General features: G+C 54.6%; 1 protein-coding gene across 2 annotated transcripts; it reads right to left on the bottom strand.

The window, feature by feature from the left end:
- Positions 1-253: 253 nt before the first annotated feature.
- Positions 254-15,862, bottom strand: ARHGEF37 (Rho guanine nucleotide exchange factor 37). Of its 2 annotated transcripts, XM_062587204.1 has the most exons (13): positions 15,789-15,862; positions 13,639-13,856; positions 12,414-12,537; positions 11,572-11,719; positions 10,421-10,620; positions 9,164-9,294; positions 8,368-8,472; positions 5,823-5,933; positions 4,449-4,778; positions 3,214-3,342; positions 2,661-2,856; positions 2,028-2,200; positions 254-1,395 (listed from the first exon to the last, which is right to left on the bottom strand). In XM_062587204.1, the coding sequence occupies exons 2-13, from the start codon at positions 13,840-13,842 to the stop codon at positions 1,186-1,188; spliced, it is 2,061 nt and encodes a 686-aa protein (XP_062443188.1). In that variant the 5' UTR covers positions 13,843-13,856; positions 15,789-15,862; the 3' UTR covers positions 254-1,185. The 2 variants fall into 2 exon arrangements, with proteins under 2 accessions (XP_062443188.1, XP_062443189.1); XM_062587205.1 differs by lacking the exon at positions 2,661-2,856 and having other exon boundaries at positions 1,178-1,395.
- Between the last annotated feature and the right edge of the window lie 555 nt (positions 15,863-16,417).

Here is a 16,417-nt window from a genome sequence, read left to right as displayed (position 1 = left end):
GAAACCCCTCCGCCACCCTCTGAGCAGGGTGAGGTGGCCCCAAAACCAGTGCCCCCAGTTCACTGACTGTGAGGTGGGTGGCCCAGCAGGCCCAGGCGCGTGGTGGCACGGGGAGGGGGGGAACTCTGCCCTCTCATGGTGGTGCTGCGAGGGCTGCGTGGAGCAGCCAGTGCGGCCACCAGTGCCCTGGTGCCCTGCTCGTCCCAGAGCCCCTCCGACCGGGCGAGAGTGAGGAGCCAAAACTCAGCAGCTCTGAGCTGTCCGTGTGCGTAGAGATATTGTAATACCAGCACATTAGTCACGTTAAACAGCATTGGTCAGGCGTACCGGCCAGGTATAGAGTGCTTCTCATCACGAGGGTGCAGAGCGCTTAACAACGACATCAGTAGCATTAGCCTCGCTGTACGGAGGGGGAAACTGAGGCCAGGGGTGGCGCATGGTCACCAGGAGAGCCAGGAGAGGAACCCAAGCCTTGGGACTCTCAGCCCAATGCTCGGCCCACTAGGCATCACTGGTAATTTGGGTGAACGCAGGCTGAAGTTGCTATGCCCTTTCTGTGGGACATAAAGGTTGTGCTGCCAAGGGGGCTGAAGTGGCACTTCACAGATGGTGCCCATGCAGACGTGCTCCCCTGTGCCTCTAGCACTCTTCATCTCTCTGCACGCATGCCAGCATCTCCCTTCTAGATGAGAGGGTTATCTGTGGGAGCTGTCCTAAAGGCACATTTCCAGGAGCCCCAGTAGCTCTGTGCCAGGCTAAAGACTCCCTTTGCAGCTTGGACCTGATTTAATTCGGGACAGATTCTGTCTCCTTGTCCCAGGGACACTTTTCTCACTGATAGGAATTTCAATAAATTCTTGCAGAAATGGCAGCCCACCTGCATTCTCTTCCTCCTGAGTCTTTCCTTCATGGTGCCTAACAGTAAGCAAACACGTATGAGACTTCCCAGCCTCTCGCCTTCCTGCCCTTGCATGTGTCAGCACAAAACCCATCTCCTGCCCTCTGCCCCTTGTACCCACATCCTCTGGGCAATATTCTGCCAGCTGCTTCCTGCTGCCTTCCCTGTCTGGGGCCTTCCACACTGCCTCCCTCTCTCATTTCCCATGGTGAGCAACTTGGGTGCCAAGCGGATGGCTCTCTTCTGAGACTAGCATGAAGACCATGCCTGGGCTGGGTTGGCGGTGGTCACACAGGTAAGCTCCAGCCCAGGGGTTCCTGCACAGGGACTGCCACCAGGTAGCTGGAGGGCACGTAGCCCTTCTGGCCATTCACGTCCACCAGGCTCCACTCCTTGCTTCCTTTCTTGTCGTGTGGTTCCAGCACCAACACTGGCTGCCCGGCTTGGATGCTGACCTCCTGCGGACTCCTGGCTGTGAAGGAGAAGCCTGCAACCACCTGGGAAAGGCAGGAGAAGGAGGAGAGGCAGCCCTTACTAGAAATAAGAGTCAAAAGGGGGAAATAGCATGCACAGCAGGGCAAGACTGAGAGGGGACACATAGGGTCCCACTCCCTGAGGCCATTTCCAAGAGGGCTCTACTGTATTGCCATCAATGCAGGGAGATTTGTGACTGCATATGCCACTAAGCACAATTCCCTAGAATGATTTACTGATCCTTCTAGCCAGATAGACGTGGAAATGGCACAGCAGATAAGCAGAGTGGTGTTCCTGACATCTGCAAGTTGCTGCCCTTTGCTGATTCCTCCTCTGGTCCCAGCAGGAGATGGAAAGGCCCATCCCTTACTCCCTGCAGCACTCTCCAATGTGCCCTTGTGCTTCAGGATGGTTCCTGCCACCCTGTCTGCACCAGCTCCCAGCAGGAGGAACACCACCCGTGCAGGGCACTGAGACAGGCTGGCACCACACTTCCCTGATAGGCATATGTGGAGCACACAACACCACATGTATGACCACATGTGGCCATACATCAACTAGTCCATACATCCAGCCATACTCTGTATACACAGGGACTAGCATTTGAGCTGACAGGGTTGCTAGGAATGAACCTTGAGGTGTCTCACATTCTCACCTGGAAAGCTGGAGTGAACGCAGGCACCTGAGGCCTGGGAGCTTCAGGTATTGCATATGAATGTCGCCTCCTCTCTGTCTTGCACTCCAGGACTGGCATCTGCATCCCAGGTAGCTGACTTTGTGCTGGATTAAAGGGCTGGAGTTTTCCAGCAGGAACAAACCCTCGGGGACCTGGAGAACAGGCACATACACACTTCATGGGCCCCCCACTGCCTGGCACATTTAGGACTGGTTGGAGGAGAAAGCAATGCTAACTTGGCTACTGCCCAACAAGGCACAGGAGCCCTGTTCAAACCACTCTATTGCTAGGGGACATGTAGCAGCAAAACCCAGCAAACAGGTTTCATGGTGTTTCTGTGTGCAGGGGATACTTCTTTTCTGGACATGATATTTCACAAGAGCTCCCATAGGGAGCAAATGGGGAAACCTGAACATCTAATGGCTACAAGTGTGGATGGCAAAGTAGAGGTAGGTGTTGACTGAGCAAACCCTGTGGAGGAAGGACCAGGAGGGAATGGCCTGCTGTTTCATCCAAATCCAACCATAGACTCCAAGAAGAACACATGATTCAGGTTTGGTTTCTAACTCTCAAGCTGAGGCAGGCAAAGTCTCCTTGAAGCCCTCACAGTACCTCCAGCATCCACCAGCCATCTGTTTGTGTTCCCCTTAGTGTCCGCACTTTGCAGCAGAGCTACAATCTGTCCCCTTTGCAAGGTCAGATCCAAATCTTTGTTGCCGCTGATGTTGCTTGTCACTTGGTAAAGTTTGTCTGGGCCATGTTTGCTCACAAGGGAAAGGACCTTCCGCTCTTCAGCAGCATTCAGAGGCTAATGGAAAGCAAGAGACAAAGGAGCAATTGATTCGAAATACGGGAGATATACTCCTTTCTGAGTGTTCACATCCCAGTGAGCTATTGGAGTAGAAACTCCTTCATGCTAACCATCCTCATGCTTTGGAGACAAGTTTCCAGAACTAGAAGGGTTGGCTCTGTTTCAGCCCTAGTTCACTATTATTTCTTGCCAGCCACTGTTGAAGGTCAGAGGCAACACTATGGCTGTGCCAAACCCCTCCATGTCTCTGCCTCTGAGCTAACCTCCCCTCCAAGGAGATGTTCTCTTGTGCCAGGAGGCCTCAGTCCCACCTCATCTAGCTGGCCTGGGAGAAACCCCCTTCCCAGCTCCTACCTGTGACACAGGGCTTGGCATAACTGTCTCAAACTTCTGGCAGAAGGTACGAAGCTGAGCTTCAGACTGCTGCAAAGTGTCTTCCATCATCTTCCAGAAACTAGGCAGAGGCATATGGCTATGGGGCATCTGTGAAGAGAGACCCTGAGATCAGAGAGGTTCTTAGTGAAGAGCTGTGAATAGGTCAAAAGAGAAGGAAGAAAAGGGTGAGAAAACAAAAGGACAAGCCTTGCCTCTAAAGATGCACTTTGCATCTAAGATCCATTCCCTTTTGGCAGCAAAAGTTGCCCCTCTCTGACTTTAAGCCACATGCTCTGGAGCAGGGCAGTCAAAGCAATGGCCCTTGGGCTAGATGCAGCCCACTGGATCAATTGCTGGGTCCTACTGTCCTGTCCATGGATCCTGCAGCCCTTCTCACAACATAGGTGAGATTATCAACCTAAGCCAGTGTCCTGGGCTCCCCTTAGAGCTGGATTGACCTTGCTGGTTCAATTAGTGGATCATAGGGTGGATCCATCTCCTCCTAAAGCCTGCATCTAAAACAGGGAAGAGAAATCATTCCCTTACAGTCCAGCTGATTGTAAAGGAAGACTGGAGGATCTAGCTCAGGTGTTGACATCTGCACTGTAAGCACCTCAGACCAAGCAGGAGGAGTCCAGCCCTGATGACTGGATACGCATTTACGGTGTGTGGGAGGATATCTTTATGTGGCTGCACGACATTCTTATTTGGTCCCAGGTCAGGTGAGGGCCTGCCAAATTATCCTCATGTTTGCAAACGTCAAGCTTAGAAAGTGTTTGTGTAGTGAGTTTGTATCCTCAGAGACATCTCCCACGAGATTGTGATTTGAGTGACGTTCATTCCTCAGGCCAGGAAATGTGCTTTTCCTCCCTGCCTGCTTGACACAGAGCTCACTGGAGCTCAGAGTTAACACTGATCTCTCAGGCACCACATCAATAAAGTACATGCGGTACTCCTCAAAGAGAAAACAGGACAATCCCTGCCAACGAAGAAATGGAAATTTGGCATTTTCTGGTTAAAGAGGAGAAAAGATCACTTACAAATGCTAGACCACAGAGCCGTGTTTCTGCACGGAGAGGATCAGAATACAGGAAATCTTCCACAATGCCCTGATGTCTGAGAGATATCTTAAGCCTGAAAAAGGCAGGCTGCCCATTGTGGCCTGGCTCAATCTTAAGTACCAGTTTGGGCACATATATCAAAGGGACTCTCACCTGCTTTAGTTCCTTTTCTGCTTCTTGCAAGACCCGTGCGGCCAAGTCCCGTTGAAGAACAGTGAAGGAGCACAGTATTTGCCCCAGCAGCTGCACAGCCACCTGGTTGAACCGTGGGAGTTCGGCCACGAGCACAGCGTTGATAGCGAGGTAGGTGTTCATGGCTGCCTCCTCATCATATGTCACGCTGCCCATCTCACTCTTACGCTCTTGGATCTCCTCGTAGTCCAGGAGCTTGTCCAGGCGCTTCTTGACCAGCTGCTGTGGCCCCACCAGCATGTCTGAGAGGCTGCAGAGGGGCTGGCAAACCAGCCTGTCCAGCCGTCGCCTCTGTGGGATGACAGACCAAAATCTCTACTTGAAACCCCACCTCCAGACAGGCTGAGCTGAATGCATGAGAACTGGGTTACCATGTCAGCGACAGGTTGAAGGGCATGTGTGGAGTGGGGGGGCATCTGGAGCATCTTCCCCTGGAAGCATATGGGATACCAGCTCCCAGTCAAAGTAAACTCTTGGTAGAGCCATGTGTGCCATGATTCAGAACTTGGGCTTTACGCTGACTCAGGAAATGGTCAGATAGGACTGCCCTCATGTGCGATGTCCACAGGCTTTGGGGGGGACTGGTGCAACAATTCTTCTAGGAGACCATAACATCTTAGTTTGTTGGAGGTCTTCAGCTTATGGTCTATGCTTTTAGTCCACATAGGTACCCTCTCAGTACAGCAGAGAGGCATGGGAAGGATTGGCACTCCCTGGGTATATTGGCATTCATGTCTGATGTTCTAGCTATCCCGCGCAAGGAGGCTCAGAAAACCTCCTTGACTGTGTTTACCATAACTGAGTCTGATGGCAGACACCACCTAAGAGGGAATCCTGGAAAATCAAGCAGGGGTTGTGGAAGGAAACAGGCAGGGGGCTCCTTGGCTCCAGGTTCCCAAAGACAACCCTGCATGCCCACAAGGCAGCTTTGGACTTCCAGTCTCTTCCTGAGTTATGCTGCAGCTATGTCTGTCTCTAGCCTTGCATCTGATCTTGGATGGACCCCTTGGATGGAAGTGGTAGTAGTAGGGGAAGTGGTCTCCTGCCCTCTCCTTGTCTCCTTTTGCTCCTGATCATACTCCCTGGATGGACTCTGGACCTGGTTCATTGCTTGGCATGTCTGGCACTGCTGATGAACCCTGATACCAGCAGCTGGCTCTGCCTGCCACCCTGTGGGACTGTGCCTGCCAGTGGGGCACTGCCTGTGCAGTGGAGAGCCCTGGCTCTCCTGCCCTTGGGAAACAGCTGGCCTTTGCTGTGCCCTGACAGAAGATGTGAGAGCAATGCCTGGCAGTGATCCTTGAGGCGACCTCAAGGAGGGGAAGGGGCACTCACAAACTCTGGGAGAACACTGTGATGGAGGCGTTCTGCAAAGCGGCGGTATTGCTGGGCAGCTCCCTCATTGATCTGCAGCTCATGCTTGTGTGGGGTAGACAACAGGAACGCCTGAAGGAAATAAAAAAAGAAATTGGACCCAAGAATTGTAGAAACTGCCCTGGTATGGTGCTGCTGGAGAGATGGGGGCTGGGGCACCCTTCCTGGGAAGATGCACTGGGGAAGTTGGCACTGTGGGCGGGAGGTACAGAGCTCTCCCAGGCTCCTACCATGCAGATACTGGAATGGGATCTTCTCATTTCTGGTGACTCTGTTCAGCCTTCCTTTCTCTTGAGTATCTGGTGCCCTGACACTCACATAATCATCTCTTCTTTCCTTTTGCTGAACCAAAAAAATTCAGCTGCTCAACACACTGGCTAACTTAATTGATTTCTGTGTTCCCCAAAGACAAAGCAATGTGCCAAGCCTGGTAGCTCTACACTAGCAACCTGGTGGGAACAATGCTCCTGGCTACTTGTCAGCAAGGTGGGGAGCTCATTCAGGCCTCTTTCCTCAAGCAGACGTCATGCACTGGCTTACTAAAGTAATCCTCCCCAACAAGGTGGCCCAGGCTGTCCCATGGCCACAAGGAGCCTGTCCTAGTCTGGTACAGACTAACCTCCAGTTGTGGCCAAGTTTCCCAGGCCAGCGCTGCCTCCCAGCAGCAGAAGGCTCAGAGAGGTTTGACATTCTCTGGTGCTTTGACATTTGGGTTTGGTGCTCTAGTAGATCTGAGAATTATTTATTTACTGTACAAAAACTTTCCTATCTCTGTCTGCATGGAGCATGAGACTGGTGGGAAAGAAAAGCACTTTCAAAAAAAAAAAAAAAAAAAAAAAAGAGAGAGAGACTGGTAGTGACCTTCCTCTGCTCTAAAAGGCTTTGCTGTAATGTTAAACCCATGGGTAACAGCTTTCTTTCTCCTCCTGATGAGGACTGGCCAGGATTTTTACCCACAACCTCTAGAACCAGAGAAGAGCACGCAGAGCTCCAAGATCCCCTGCCTGTTGGCAGCGCTAGAGGAAACACAGCCTCCTCCTCTTCCCTGGGCTCAGCTTTGCTCTCCCTTGGAACAGCACTCCTGAAGTCAGGCATGGAGCAGCAGGAACAGTTTCTGTGCTTGATTACTAACAACAGTTGCCAAGGGCCTCTCCCAAGAAACGCCCTATCTATATCTTGAATCCTGTCTTATTTCCACCTGTGGTCATCTTTAGGCCAGAAGTATAAAAAGTGGAAAGGGATTGACCCTTTGATCAGGGGCAGTAGCTCTGAGCACGCTTATGTTTCGCTCCCTAACCCTACAGAGGCTGCTGCACAAGCAGAGGTGGCCACACCAATGTTGTATGAACCCAAAGCCGCTTGCAGTGGAGGCATTAGATGAACAAGAGCTAGGGCAGAGCTCCCAGCTGAGATCCCACCGAGAGATCAGGCCTTCTGTATCCCATGGGAACATATCTTTATAGGCTCCCTGGGACAGCTGGAAGAGGATTTCAGAAGGAAAGAGACAAGGCATGAACACTGCAGGCATCTTCTCCTACAAGCAGCTCCTCCAAAGCTGCATCCAAGCCCCAGCATGACTCCTAACCACAGCTTATTATCTAGGATGCTGTGTCTATTTATTGACTCTTAACATCTTGCCTGAAAACAAGGAGGTGGCTTATAGAGACAGAGCTCCCCAAGGGGGCAGTGGCAGACAGATCAGGAGCACCCAATGTCCCGAGCAACAGATATCCCCCATTCCCCTAAATGATGCCACATCTCACTGGCAAATAGTAGATCCAGGCTTCCATTATCACGGGTGGGTTTTTTTTTCCCTAATTCTTATCCTAATTTACCCATTATTTGGACTACAGGGAGTCTTTTAGCCACCTCTTCTGCCTTCCAGTCCAACACAGAGACCCCTTCTCAGTGCTTTTCATGACTCGGTTTTCCCAGCCATTGAAATGCTGCTATCTGAACTCTCAGCAATTTGGTGAGACTTTCCTGATAATATGCAGTCCATGGATTGAAAGTTCTATCATCACTCATGGTTTCATTCCCCCAGATGCCTTGTAGGATTTCTGTGAGAAAATTGTTGCAGTTATTGACCCAAATCATCTCAGGAGGAAAGCTCGTTGCATCAGGCCTGATCTGGGGACATCTCTGCCTTATAATACCTGTTAACACAAGACTTTCCCAGGCTGAACATCAATTAGCCTTTTTAGCTGCCTGACTACTTAGTGCCTTAATATAATGACTGATTTAAGAATTGATTCTTCTCATGTGACACCCAGTGCAGACTGTGTATATGAAGTCCAGGCTTTGTTTTAATCTCCCCTGGACTTGACTGATCCTCAGACCAGTTGTGCAAGTCCTCGGCACAAGGATACATTTTAGCTGTGAGAAGCAAGCTCCTGAACATTGATATCTGCTATTGATCTCACTGGGGCTTGAAAGTATTCTGCAGCCACACAAAACAGGCCCTGAAAGGGGCTACTGCCCTGCAAGCAAGTGGTCAGATTTTTACCTCTAAATGTTTCAGATAGGACGCCACATTCTCCTTCAGTGTGGTTACACTGGATGCCACACACTGGAACTTCTCTTCCAGGTCATCATATTCCTTGTCCTCTGTCTGCAAGGCAAGGGCCAAGTTATCCCACAGATTCAGGGAGCCACAGACAGGCCTGGGAACAGTTTCGGTGGAGGCAATGCCCCTCACTGGATGATAATGTAAAATGAAGGTAGGTGCCTGCTTGAGACTCAGTGCTGGGGGACAGGGATGGGGAGAACCTGAGAAGCTTCAGGACTTTGACTTCAAAAGGGCCGAGATTGAGGGTATTTGGGATGCATGCAGAAAGGGGGCATTAAAAAGGCATGTGGAGCTTGGGAAACCCCCCCAGGCATAGCCTCAAGAAATGGTCCACTTCACTAGGCTTGTTTCCTTTTGTTTGGATGCCCAAGGATCCTGTAGGGCCTTTAGGGGCCAACGCGCTCTCCCATAACACTCCCAGTACTCACCAAGGCAGGAAGAAAGGGAGCCAGGTCAATGAACTGAGCCTCCACTACCCCACTGGTCCTTGAAATCAGGGACTGGGAGCCACTGCTAGATTGCTTGAAAATGGGAATGTGCTGCCATGTGGCAGAACGGACCACTGGGTGTCAGCATTGGCTGCGCGGCCTCGGCTCAGCTCAGCTCCATTGGCAAGGTATCTCCATGGTGTAGGAGGCAGCAGTAACACTCCAGAGGAAAGACCATGTGAGGGGAGCAGGAGTGGTCCCCGGGTACAGGCTGTGTGGTGGCCAGATGAGAGCAAGCTCCCTACCTTGGACACGATGCCAGTCTCGTACAGGAAGAGTCGACTCAGCCGCGTGGTCTTCTTGGCAATGGAGTGCGTGTTGAGGCGAGCAAAGCGGTCCCGCAGCGTCAGGTGCTCGGCCTTGTTGTATTTGGTTGCTGCCTCAGGTGCAGGGCACACAAGGTTGAGGGGAAAAGAAGATGGTGAGGAGAGAGGAACTCCTCTCTGGGCCGCGGGAATCCATGAGATCCCCACATGCACAGCACTATCTCCATAGGAGAAAGACAAAGAGGCAGCTCACGCTGCTTCTTTCCCTGTTAAGCATCTTCCTGACCCTAAGGACTTTTGCCCATCATTTATATGACAGCAGAGCTCTTGGATTCTGCTCCTGGTGTCCAGAAATCCTGGCCATAGCCCCTTGCAAATACAGATCAAACACAGAGTGCAGCAAATCCGGCTCACTCGGGACTCCCGCTGCCTGTGCTGCAGCATGCACACGTGGGATACGCTGATTTTGACGTGCACGTGTGCAGGCAGCACATGTTTCCTGGCTGTCTGCCAGGTTTCAGGCACTTTTCTCTGCCAGGCAGATAGGTGACTCTTATCTAGCCCCTGCCTCGCAGTGTGAATGACCTCAGTGCCTAGGCGCTGTGAAGGACAGTAAGGAAGCTGGCGTAGCAAAACAAGAGAAGCAGCTGAATAAACTCAAATGCAGTCCTCAGCAGCCTGAACTGCCAAAACAGAGAAAGAGCGAGGCTGCGAACAGTGCCGAGGCCAAGAGTTTAGAAATGATGATCAACAGAGCAAGTATCACCCACATCAAAGAAGGATCGATTAACCACAGGAAAATTATTAAAACGAAAAAGAAAAGCAAAGTCATGGAGAGCCTGATTTCTCCTGTCCCAAGGGCAGGACTGTTCCTCGTGACTCCTCAGCTCTGGGAATGCAGACAGACCAGTTTTATTTTCAGCCCCTCCATGCCACCCTGCCACTGCAGCGTTTATTTCTTGCCCAGAGTGGCATTTGCATTAGGAGTAGGAGGAGAGCCGTGCCTTGCAGCCCTATCCAAGGTCAGAGGCAGTGCCAGGAATTGCTCAGAGCCATCTCTTTCTGGAGGGTTTGAAGTTCCAGTGGACGAGGCAGACGGAGGAAGGGAGAAAGGGAGATCTTTAAACTGACATAAACAGGAATTAGCACAACACTGAGGGGAGACAACTGGAGTTGGTCTGGGGCTTCCCAGATGCTGGCTCCTCCTACCCGCACGTTGCCCACCTGCTCGCTCACCTACTTCTTTGCGTCGTTTGTACTCGTTGATGTTGGTATTGACCTCGGCCATGGCGCTGAGTGCGCTCTGCAGAGCTGGGTAGGCGCTGGCGCTGGCAGGGGTGTTCTCCAGGATCTTCTGCAGCAGCAGCGGGTACTTGGTGATCCGCTGGACTGGCATCACCAGAAAGAAGCTGAGGTCTGATGCCCCTGTGTGAGGCCTGAGGGAGAGAGGAACAGCGTGGGAGTGGTGTGGAGGATGCTTCTCCTGCCCCGGCATTTCACTGCTTCTCACAAATTCTCCACAGGCTTCTGGTGAGGTACCAGCCTCCCTCCGGCTACGACGCAGTGCCTAGCAGCTCCCTGGGTTGCAACGGGGATTTCTGGCTATGAATCCCTGCTTTGGGCCACCTGCGGGGCCATGGTGTCAGTGCCTCTGGGGCAGCGCTGGAAGGGAGGTGCCGTCCCTGCCGGTCCCTGAAAGGCAGTACCAGCCCCGGCGCGGGCACCCGCCTCACCAACAGTGCTGCGTTTGTTCAGCTAACAGCCTTGGGACTGGCACGCGCTCTGGGGGCAGCGGGGAGGGAGGCTGTGAGTAGAGCACAGGCACCCCGAGTCCTCTCCTCCCCACGTCGTCTGCGAGCCCCATTTGCTGTGCTCAGAAACCGAAAGCAGGGAATCCCAGCAGCTTCCCCGCTGCCACGCGTGCTTCTCCTGGTTCAGATCACCTGTTTGTGACCCAGCTAATAAGATAGCAGGAGTCTGACGGGTCCCCAGGGGCCAGCCCCTTCCTCTCACCAAGCTGGAGAATACTTCTCACTGTGGGCACAACCTTTGTAGCTTGCGAGTGATGCTTTCCCTGCTGCCCGCTGGGGGTGAGGAGGCAGGGGCTATGGTTGCCACCCCATCCCTTGTTTTGAGATCCACCATAAAAAACCGCCAGTCTGGCATGCTGCTTTGGCAGGCAGCCCAGAGGACGGATATGGAGCAGGAGAGGCCGGTAGGAGCTACACTGTGAAGGTGATGGCCGTGATACTTGATTTGGCCAGGTGCCTGGGGGCATATACGCACACAGGCAGCTTGTCTAGAGAAGGAATAGGGATGTAATAGAGTAATAGTAATAATAACAGTAATAGAGATGGAGCCAGGTGGCCTCAGAACTAGGTACCTACACTGTTGTTTTCAGGGTCTCCAAAATCTCTTCCTGCAGCCTTGGATCCTTCCGGTAGCTTTCCACCAGCAGGAGGGCATGCTCGTAGCTAGCACAGTAGATCTTATAGACAGTCTCCATCTCCTCCTTGAACTCCTGGAACAGGGCACCTGAGGAAGGAGTGAGGCTGCAAAGCCCAGTCCATTCATGCGGGAAAGAGCCTTCCCACAGCACACAGTGCCACTGCGGTCCCGGCCTGAGACAGGAGGCAGGGCAGGATGGGCCTGGCGTGTGGGGGAGCAGCTTCTCATCCCTCGCTCGCCATGCTGGGCTGCTCAGCTGAGGTGGGCCCTGCTGCCTCTGAGGGACAGAGCAGAGATGGAGGGCTCTGCTCTCCCTAGCAGGCAAGCATTGGCAATTTGGAGGTTTCTCTCCACCCTGCTGGAAATGGGGGAATAGAGCAGAGAGGAAACAAAGCAGGCAGCACAGGGCCAGCCAAACGCGGCAAGGCAGCAAGCTCTGCTGCCCCTCAGGCACGTCCAACTAAACTGGGCCTGATGCTGTCCCCACTACACCTTACTTTCCACAGGCTGGGCAGGTCTGTCTCATGCCTCGCTATGAGAGTCCCACAGGACTAATGTCTGTGTGGTTTCCTGGAGACAGCAGTGCACACAAAGCCAGCCGCGCTTTCCCTCCGGCCTGGCTGCTGGGGAGATGCAGGAGGATGTGCAAGTGTGTGGGCTGGAGGCTTCTACCTTGGGCATGGTGCTGGGGCATCGCTGGGGCAACAGCCATGCCAAGTGAAGGGATACCTCTGCTAAGGAGCCACTGGCATCAGTCCATTCTTGGCACTGCTCCACTTACTGATGCAGAGCAGTTGCTCATACTCCTGGTTAGCTGTGGCCTCAAGACCTTCCAGGAACCGCCTGGAGACATGGAGGATGTCATCAGTGTTTGAGAACAGTCCTTCCAGGTCAAGATCAGGTAGCTGAAAGAAATAAATGTGCCCCAGAACAAGCTTCATAAATTCTACGGAGGTGGAACATGCTTCCTGAAGTCACTCACACCCTCATGTCCTAGTGTCCATCCACCTGTCTCCCATGTTACCTGAGGAGCTGGCTGGGAGCAAGACTCCATTTCAGGAGGCATTTGGAGATACTGAGATCTGACTCTGCTCCTGTGCAGAATAATGAGGCCTTTCTAATGCTACAGAGTAGAGGTAAAGGTATTAGGACAACTGTACTGGGTCAGACTAAGTGTCTGTACAACCCAGGACTGTGGCTGGTTGTGGGAGCTGGTGAAGATGGAAGAACAGAGTGAGCACATACTGTTTTCCCAGCAATCCTCAGCCTGGGCACTGCCGAGGATTTCAGTGTTTCACAGCTCAGGAGAGATTCACCTAACTCTACAGACTCACCTAACTGTCACCGAATGATTCTTAGCAGCTCAGCCCAGTCTGGAAAGGGGACTTAGTCCCTCTCATATCTTAGTCCAGTATCACAGTTACCAGCAAATAAACATTGCGTGGTGGGAATGAATAGGTTTCCCCAAAGCATCTGGGTTTTGCCAAATCAGCAGGGAAAGGTTCTGAGATACAACACAGGCATGGTCACCCGGGCCTGCAGGCTTGGACGCTTTGCTCCTTCCAGCCCTCCCAGACCACCGAGGAGCTCAGCTGTGAACATCTGGGTGCCATAAAGCTGAAACCCCCAATGATTTAAAAACACTCACCCAAGTGCCGCTGTACTGCATCCCTTTAGAGACCAGATCCACACACACAGCAGGATGTGCGCACGGGGACCTCAGCCGCGTGCACGGGCTCCGGGCCCAAAGGTGCACGGGCAGAGGCAGCATGCCATCGTGGATGTCCCTTGGGGTAATCATCCCCACAGAGCTGAAGTTTAGGGGGCTGGAGCTAAGATGTCAGTCTCTTAGGAACAGACACCTCTCCTCGGAAAGGCCGTTTTGTTGCATAGGATAACTGTGCTGTCCAGCAAAGAAGCTAGAAGATAGCAGCCCCCCTCTCCTCAGACCCAGGCAGCAGGTCCCCCTACAGCCTCTGCATCAGCAGATGACAGTCTCTCTCTACCTGCTTTTCCTGGAGGTGCGCCCGGATGTCTGACACGCACAGCTGGAGGTTGTGAACGTAGCTGGCCTCCGTGGTGATGAGCTCCTCCACGGCCAGCCTCTGGCTGTGCTCCATCCTCTCGTCGGGGAGCACCTCTTCATAGACGGAGCATTCGGGCTCCGCTGCCGCCGCCGCGCACAGCTCACCTGCGCGGGAGCTCGCCATGCTGGCAGGCAGCCCTGAAAGGGCAGGGTTAGGATGAGTCTGCGACTGAATCACCTCTGCAGCTTTGGGCAAGACTTAACGGGGGCAGCCTCTGGGACCCGCACCCTGCGACTGCCCCATGCCTGCGCTGCAGCCCCCCCGGAGGAGGCAATGCCATGCGTTGGTCACCTTCGGGTGCGATGCGTGTGGAGCAGAGGGCTGGGAGCCTGGGCCAGCGGGGCACCACGCACGCACGATCTCCGTGATGCACACCTGCTCCGGGAGATGCACAGGTCATCCAGCACCAGTGATTTACAAGAGCAGCTTAGCAGTTACCACTATAGTACGGACACGGCCGCAAAATGCTGGTTGCTCTAAGCCCTTTACTGCCAGCTCGTAACAGAGGGGCGGACACGTGCCTATGACAGGCAGGCGAGGACGCGCTGAACACGGGTACACAAATTCCACCGGCTGCACACGCACAGCAGGACGTGCGCACAGCAGGACCTCAGCTGTGTGCACGGGCTCCGGGCCCAAAGGCGCACGGGCAGAGGCAGCAGCGCTGCCTGGGAGCCGCCTCCGCGCTGCGGTGCTTCCGCTGCAAGGCAGCAGAGGAGGAGAGGCTTTGCCACCCACTGCCCCCCGCTCCTCTTCTGCTGTGCCTGGGCTGGTTGCTATTGCTTTTCCTAACTTGGCTTTCAGCACCTGGATTATTGCCTGGTGTTTAACAGTCCTATTCAAAGTACAAAGAGTATCTTTCCAGTGCATGCACAACAGGCATTTCTGTGGTAGGGGGAGCTGATAAGAAAAAGATGAGGGGGAAGAAACAGGAGAAGCTGCGAGTGCCTTTATCAGAGATGCTGGCAGCACCCCTCCACAATGTGCTTGCTTTTCACAGCTGAGCCTGTTCTAATTTCTTCTTTGCTCGATGAGAGCATGAAAAATCTAAGCTACTTCATGTCATTTCCTTCCTGGGGAATATCCTTTGTTCCTTCTGGTGCTGAAGAGGAAGGAGCAGTGCTCAAAGCAGCAAAGACAGCACTCTGCCCTGGCAGTCCGAGGCGGGAGGCCTTGAGAGAGAGAAACAGAGCACGGCCCACGCCAGCCCCAGCTTTCTGCGCACAGCTCTGCTGGACCCAAATCCTGCAGACTTGGAGAGGAGGATGAAAGCCTTGAGCCCGAGGGGGAGGGATGCCCGCTGGGTGTGCTCCGTAGGGGAGAGGGATGCGGAGGAGGTCGAGAATGAAGGTTGGGCGGGGAGGTCTCGGCAAGGTGGAAGAGAGGGAGCACCACCAGCTGCAAGGCAAAGCTGGCTTTGCGCGTGCCCTCAGCCACCTGCCTGGCCAAAGGTAATCCCCACGAAGTGAAGCCACTTAAAACGAGGCGCTCCGTTAGGAGTCCACCGCCCCGGGCTCCGGAGGTCCCGCGGGACGAGCCAGAGCCTCTGCTTTAGGAATCAGCCTAATAAGTGGATGTTGGGGTGCAAGCACTGGCGGCGTGGCTGCCCCCTCCTGGCAATTCCCTACCTGGCTGCTTTTAAAGACATCTCAGCTTTTAGCAGAAAGCGAAGAGGCAATGGATGAAAAGGAATGGGAACGGGATCGCTGCAGCCTCTGCCTGCTTTAAGGGAGTATTTTAGCTTGCAAGCGGAGCCCTGGAGAGACTTAGCGCCGCCGAGCCGCGGCTCTCGGCCCTCTCCCTGCAGAAGCAGCTGCTAATCCCACCCAACTGCCTTGCAGACCCAGAGCTGCCTCCCTCATCTCTGCTCCTGTAAAACGGCTGGGGGCCGCTCCGACGGCCCCTCTCCCAGCAGATCCCGGCGCCCAGATCTCCGAGCAGCACCGCGGCCCCGCGCCGCTCCCGGGCTCTCCTCCCCGCCGGCCCCCGCTCTGCAAAGCCAAGCCGGCGCCCTGCTCCCGGCCCGGTCCCGCGGCACCGCTGCCACCGCGCAGCCCGGCGGCTCTCACCTGCCGCGGAGGCCGGAGCCGGAGGAAGCCGAGGAGGAGCGCGTCGCGCCGCGGCGGCGGCCGCCCTGGGGCCCTGCCGCGCCGCCGGGCGCGGGGACGGGGGCGCGGGGGGCCGAGCCGCGGCGGCCGCCGGCTGCCTGCGCAGGCACGGCCCGGGCAGCCGGCGCGCTGGCAGCGGGCCAGCCGCCGAGCCGGGCTGGGAGCAGGTTTCTCGCTGCCTCCGTAAGCAACCAAACCTGATAGGGAGACGGGCTGGGGAAAAGCGGGAGCGGCGGGGTCACAGCTGCGGCCGGCTGCAAGAGCGCGGGGGGGGCCCGGCGCTGCGGCCAGCCCCGCCGCTGCCCCGGGCGGCACCCTCGGGCGATGCCGCGGCTGCAGCCGGCCGGCCCGGCCCGGCCCCCTGGCCCCCGTCGCCCCACGGGCGGACGTGCCCCCCGTGCCCAGGGCGGCTGCTCTGCTCTGCCGCCGCTCCCTGCGTGCTCGGGCGCCGAGCGGGGTCCAGAGCAAGCAGAAATAGAAAAAGCAAATTTAACTGTGGAAGCGGTTGCACACGTTACTCCGCTGGGAGTGGGAGGCTTTTTGGTGTGATTTTTTTTGGCTAGTGAGGTGTTTGCATCCTTTTAAACAAG

Source organism: Rhea pennata, chromosome 14, assembly GCF_028389875.1.
Source record: "Rhea pennata isolate bPtePen1 chromosome 14, bPtePen1.pri, whole genome shotgun sequence".
NCBI lineage: Eukaryota > Metazoa > Chordata > Aves > Rheiformes > Rheidae > Rhea > Rhea pennata.
This window is presented reverse-complemented; position numbering and strand designations above follow the sequence as displayed.

Bases quoted from the DNA above. Each gene is read 5' to 3' on its own strand.
- ARHGEF37 (XM_062587204.1), bottom strand. From the start codon at position 13,842: ATGGCGAGCTCCCGCGCAGGTGAGCTGTGCGCGGCGGCGGCAGCGGAG. The intron at 8,473-9,163 runs GTAGGGAGCTTG...CTTGCCTTGCAG, and splicing joins AGACTGGCATCGTGTCCAAG to ACAGAGGACAAGGAATATGA. The intron at 3,343-4,448 runs GTGAGAGTCCCT...CTCTCTTCACAG, and splicing joins CAGAAAAGGAACTAAAGCAG to ATGCCCCATAGCCATATGCC.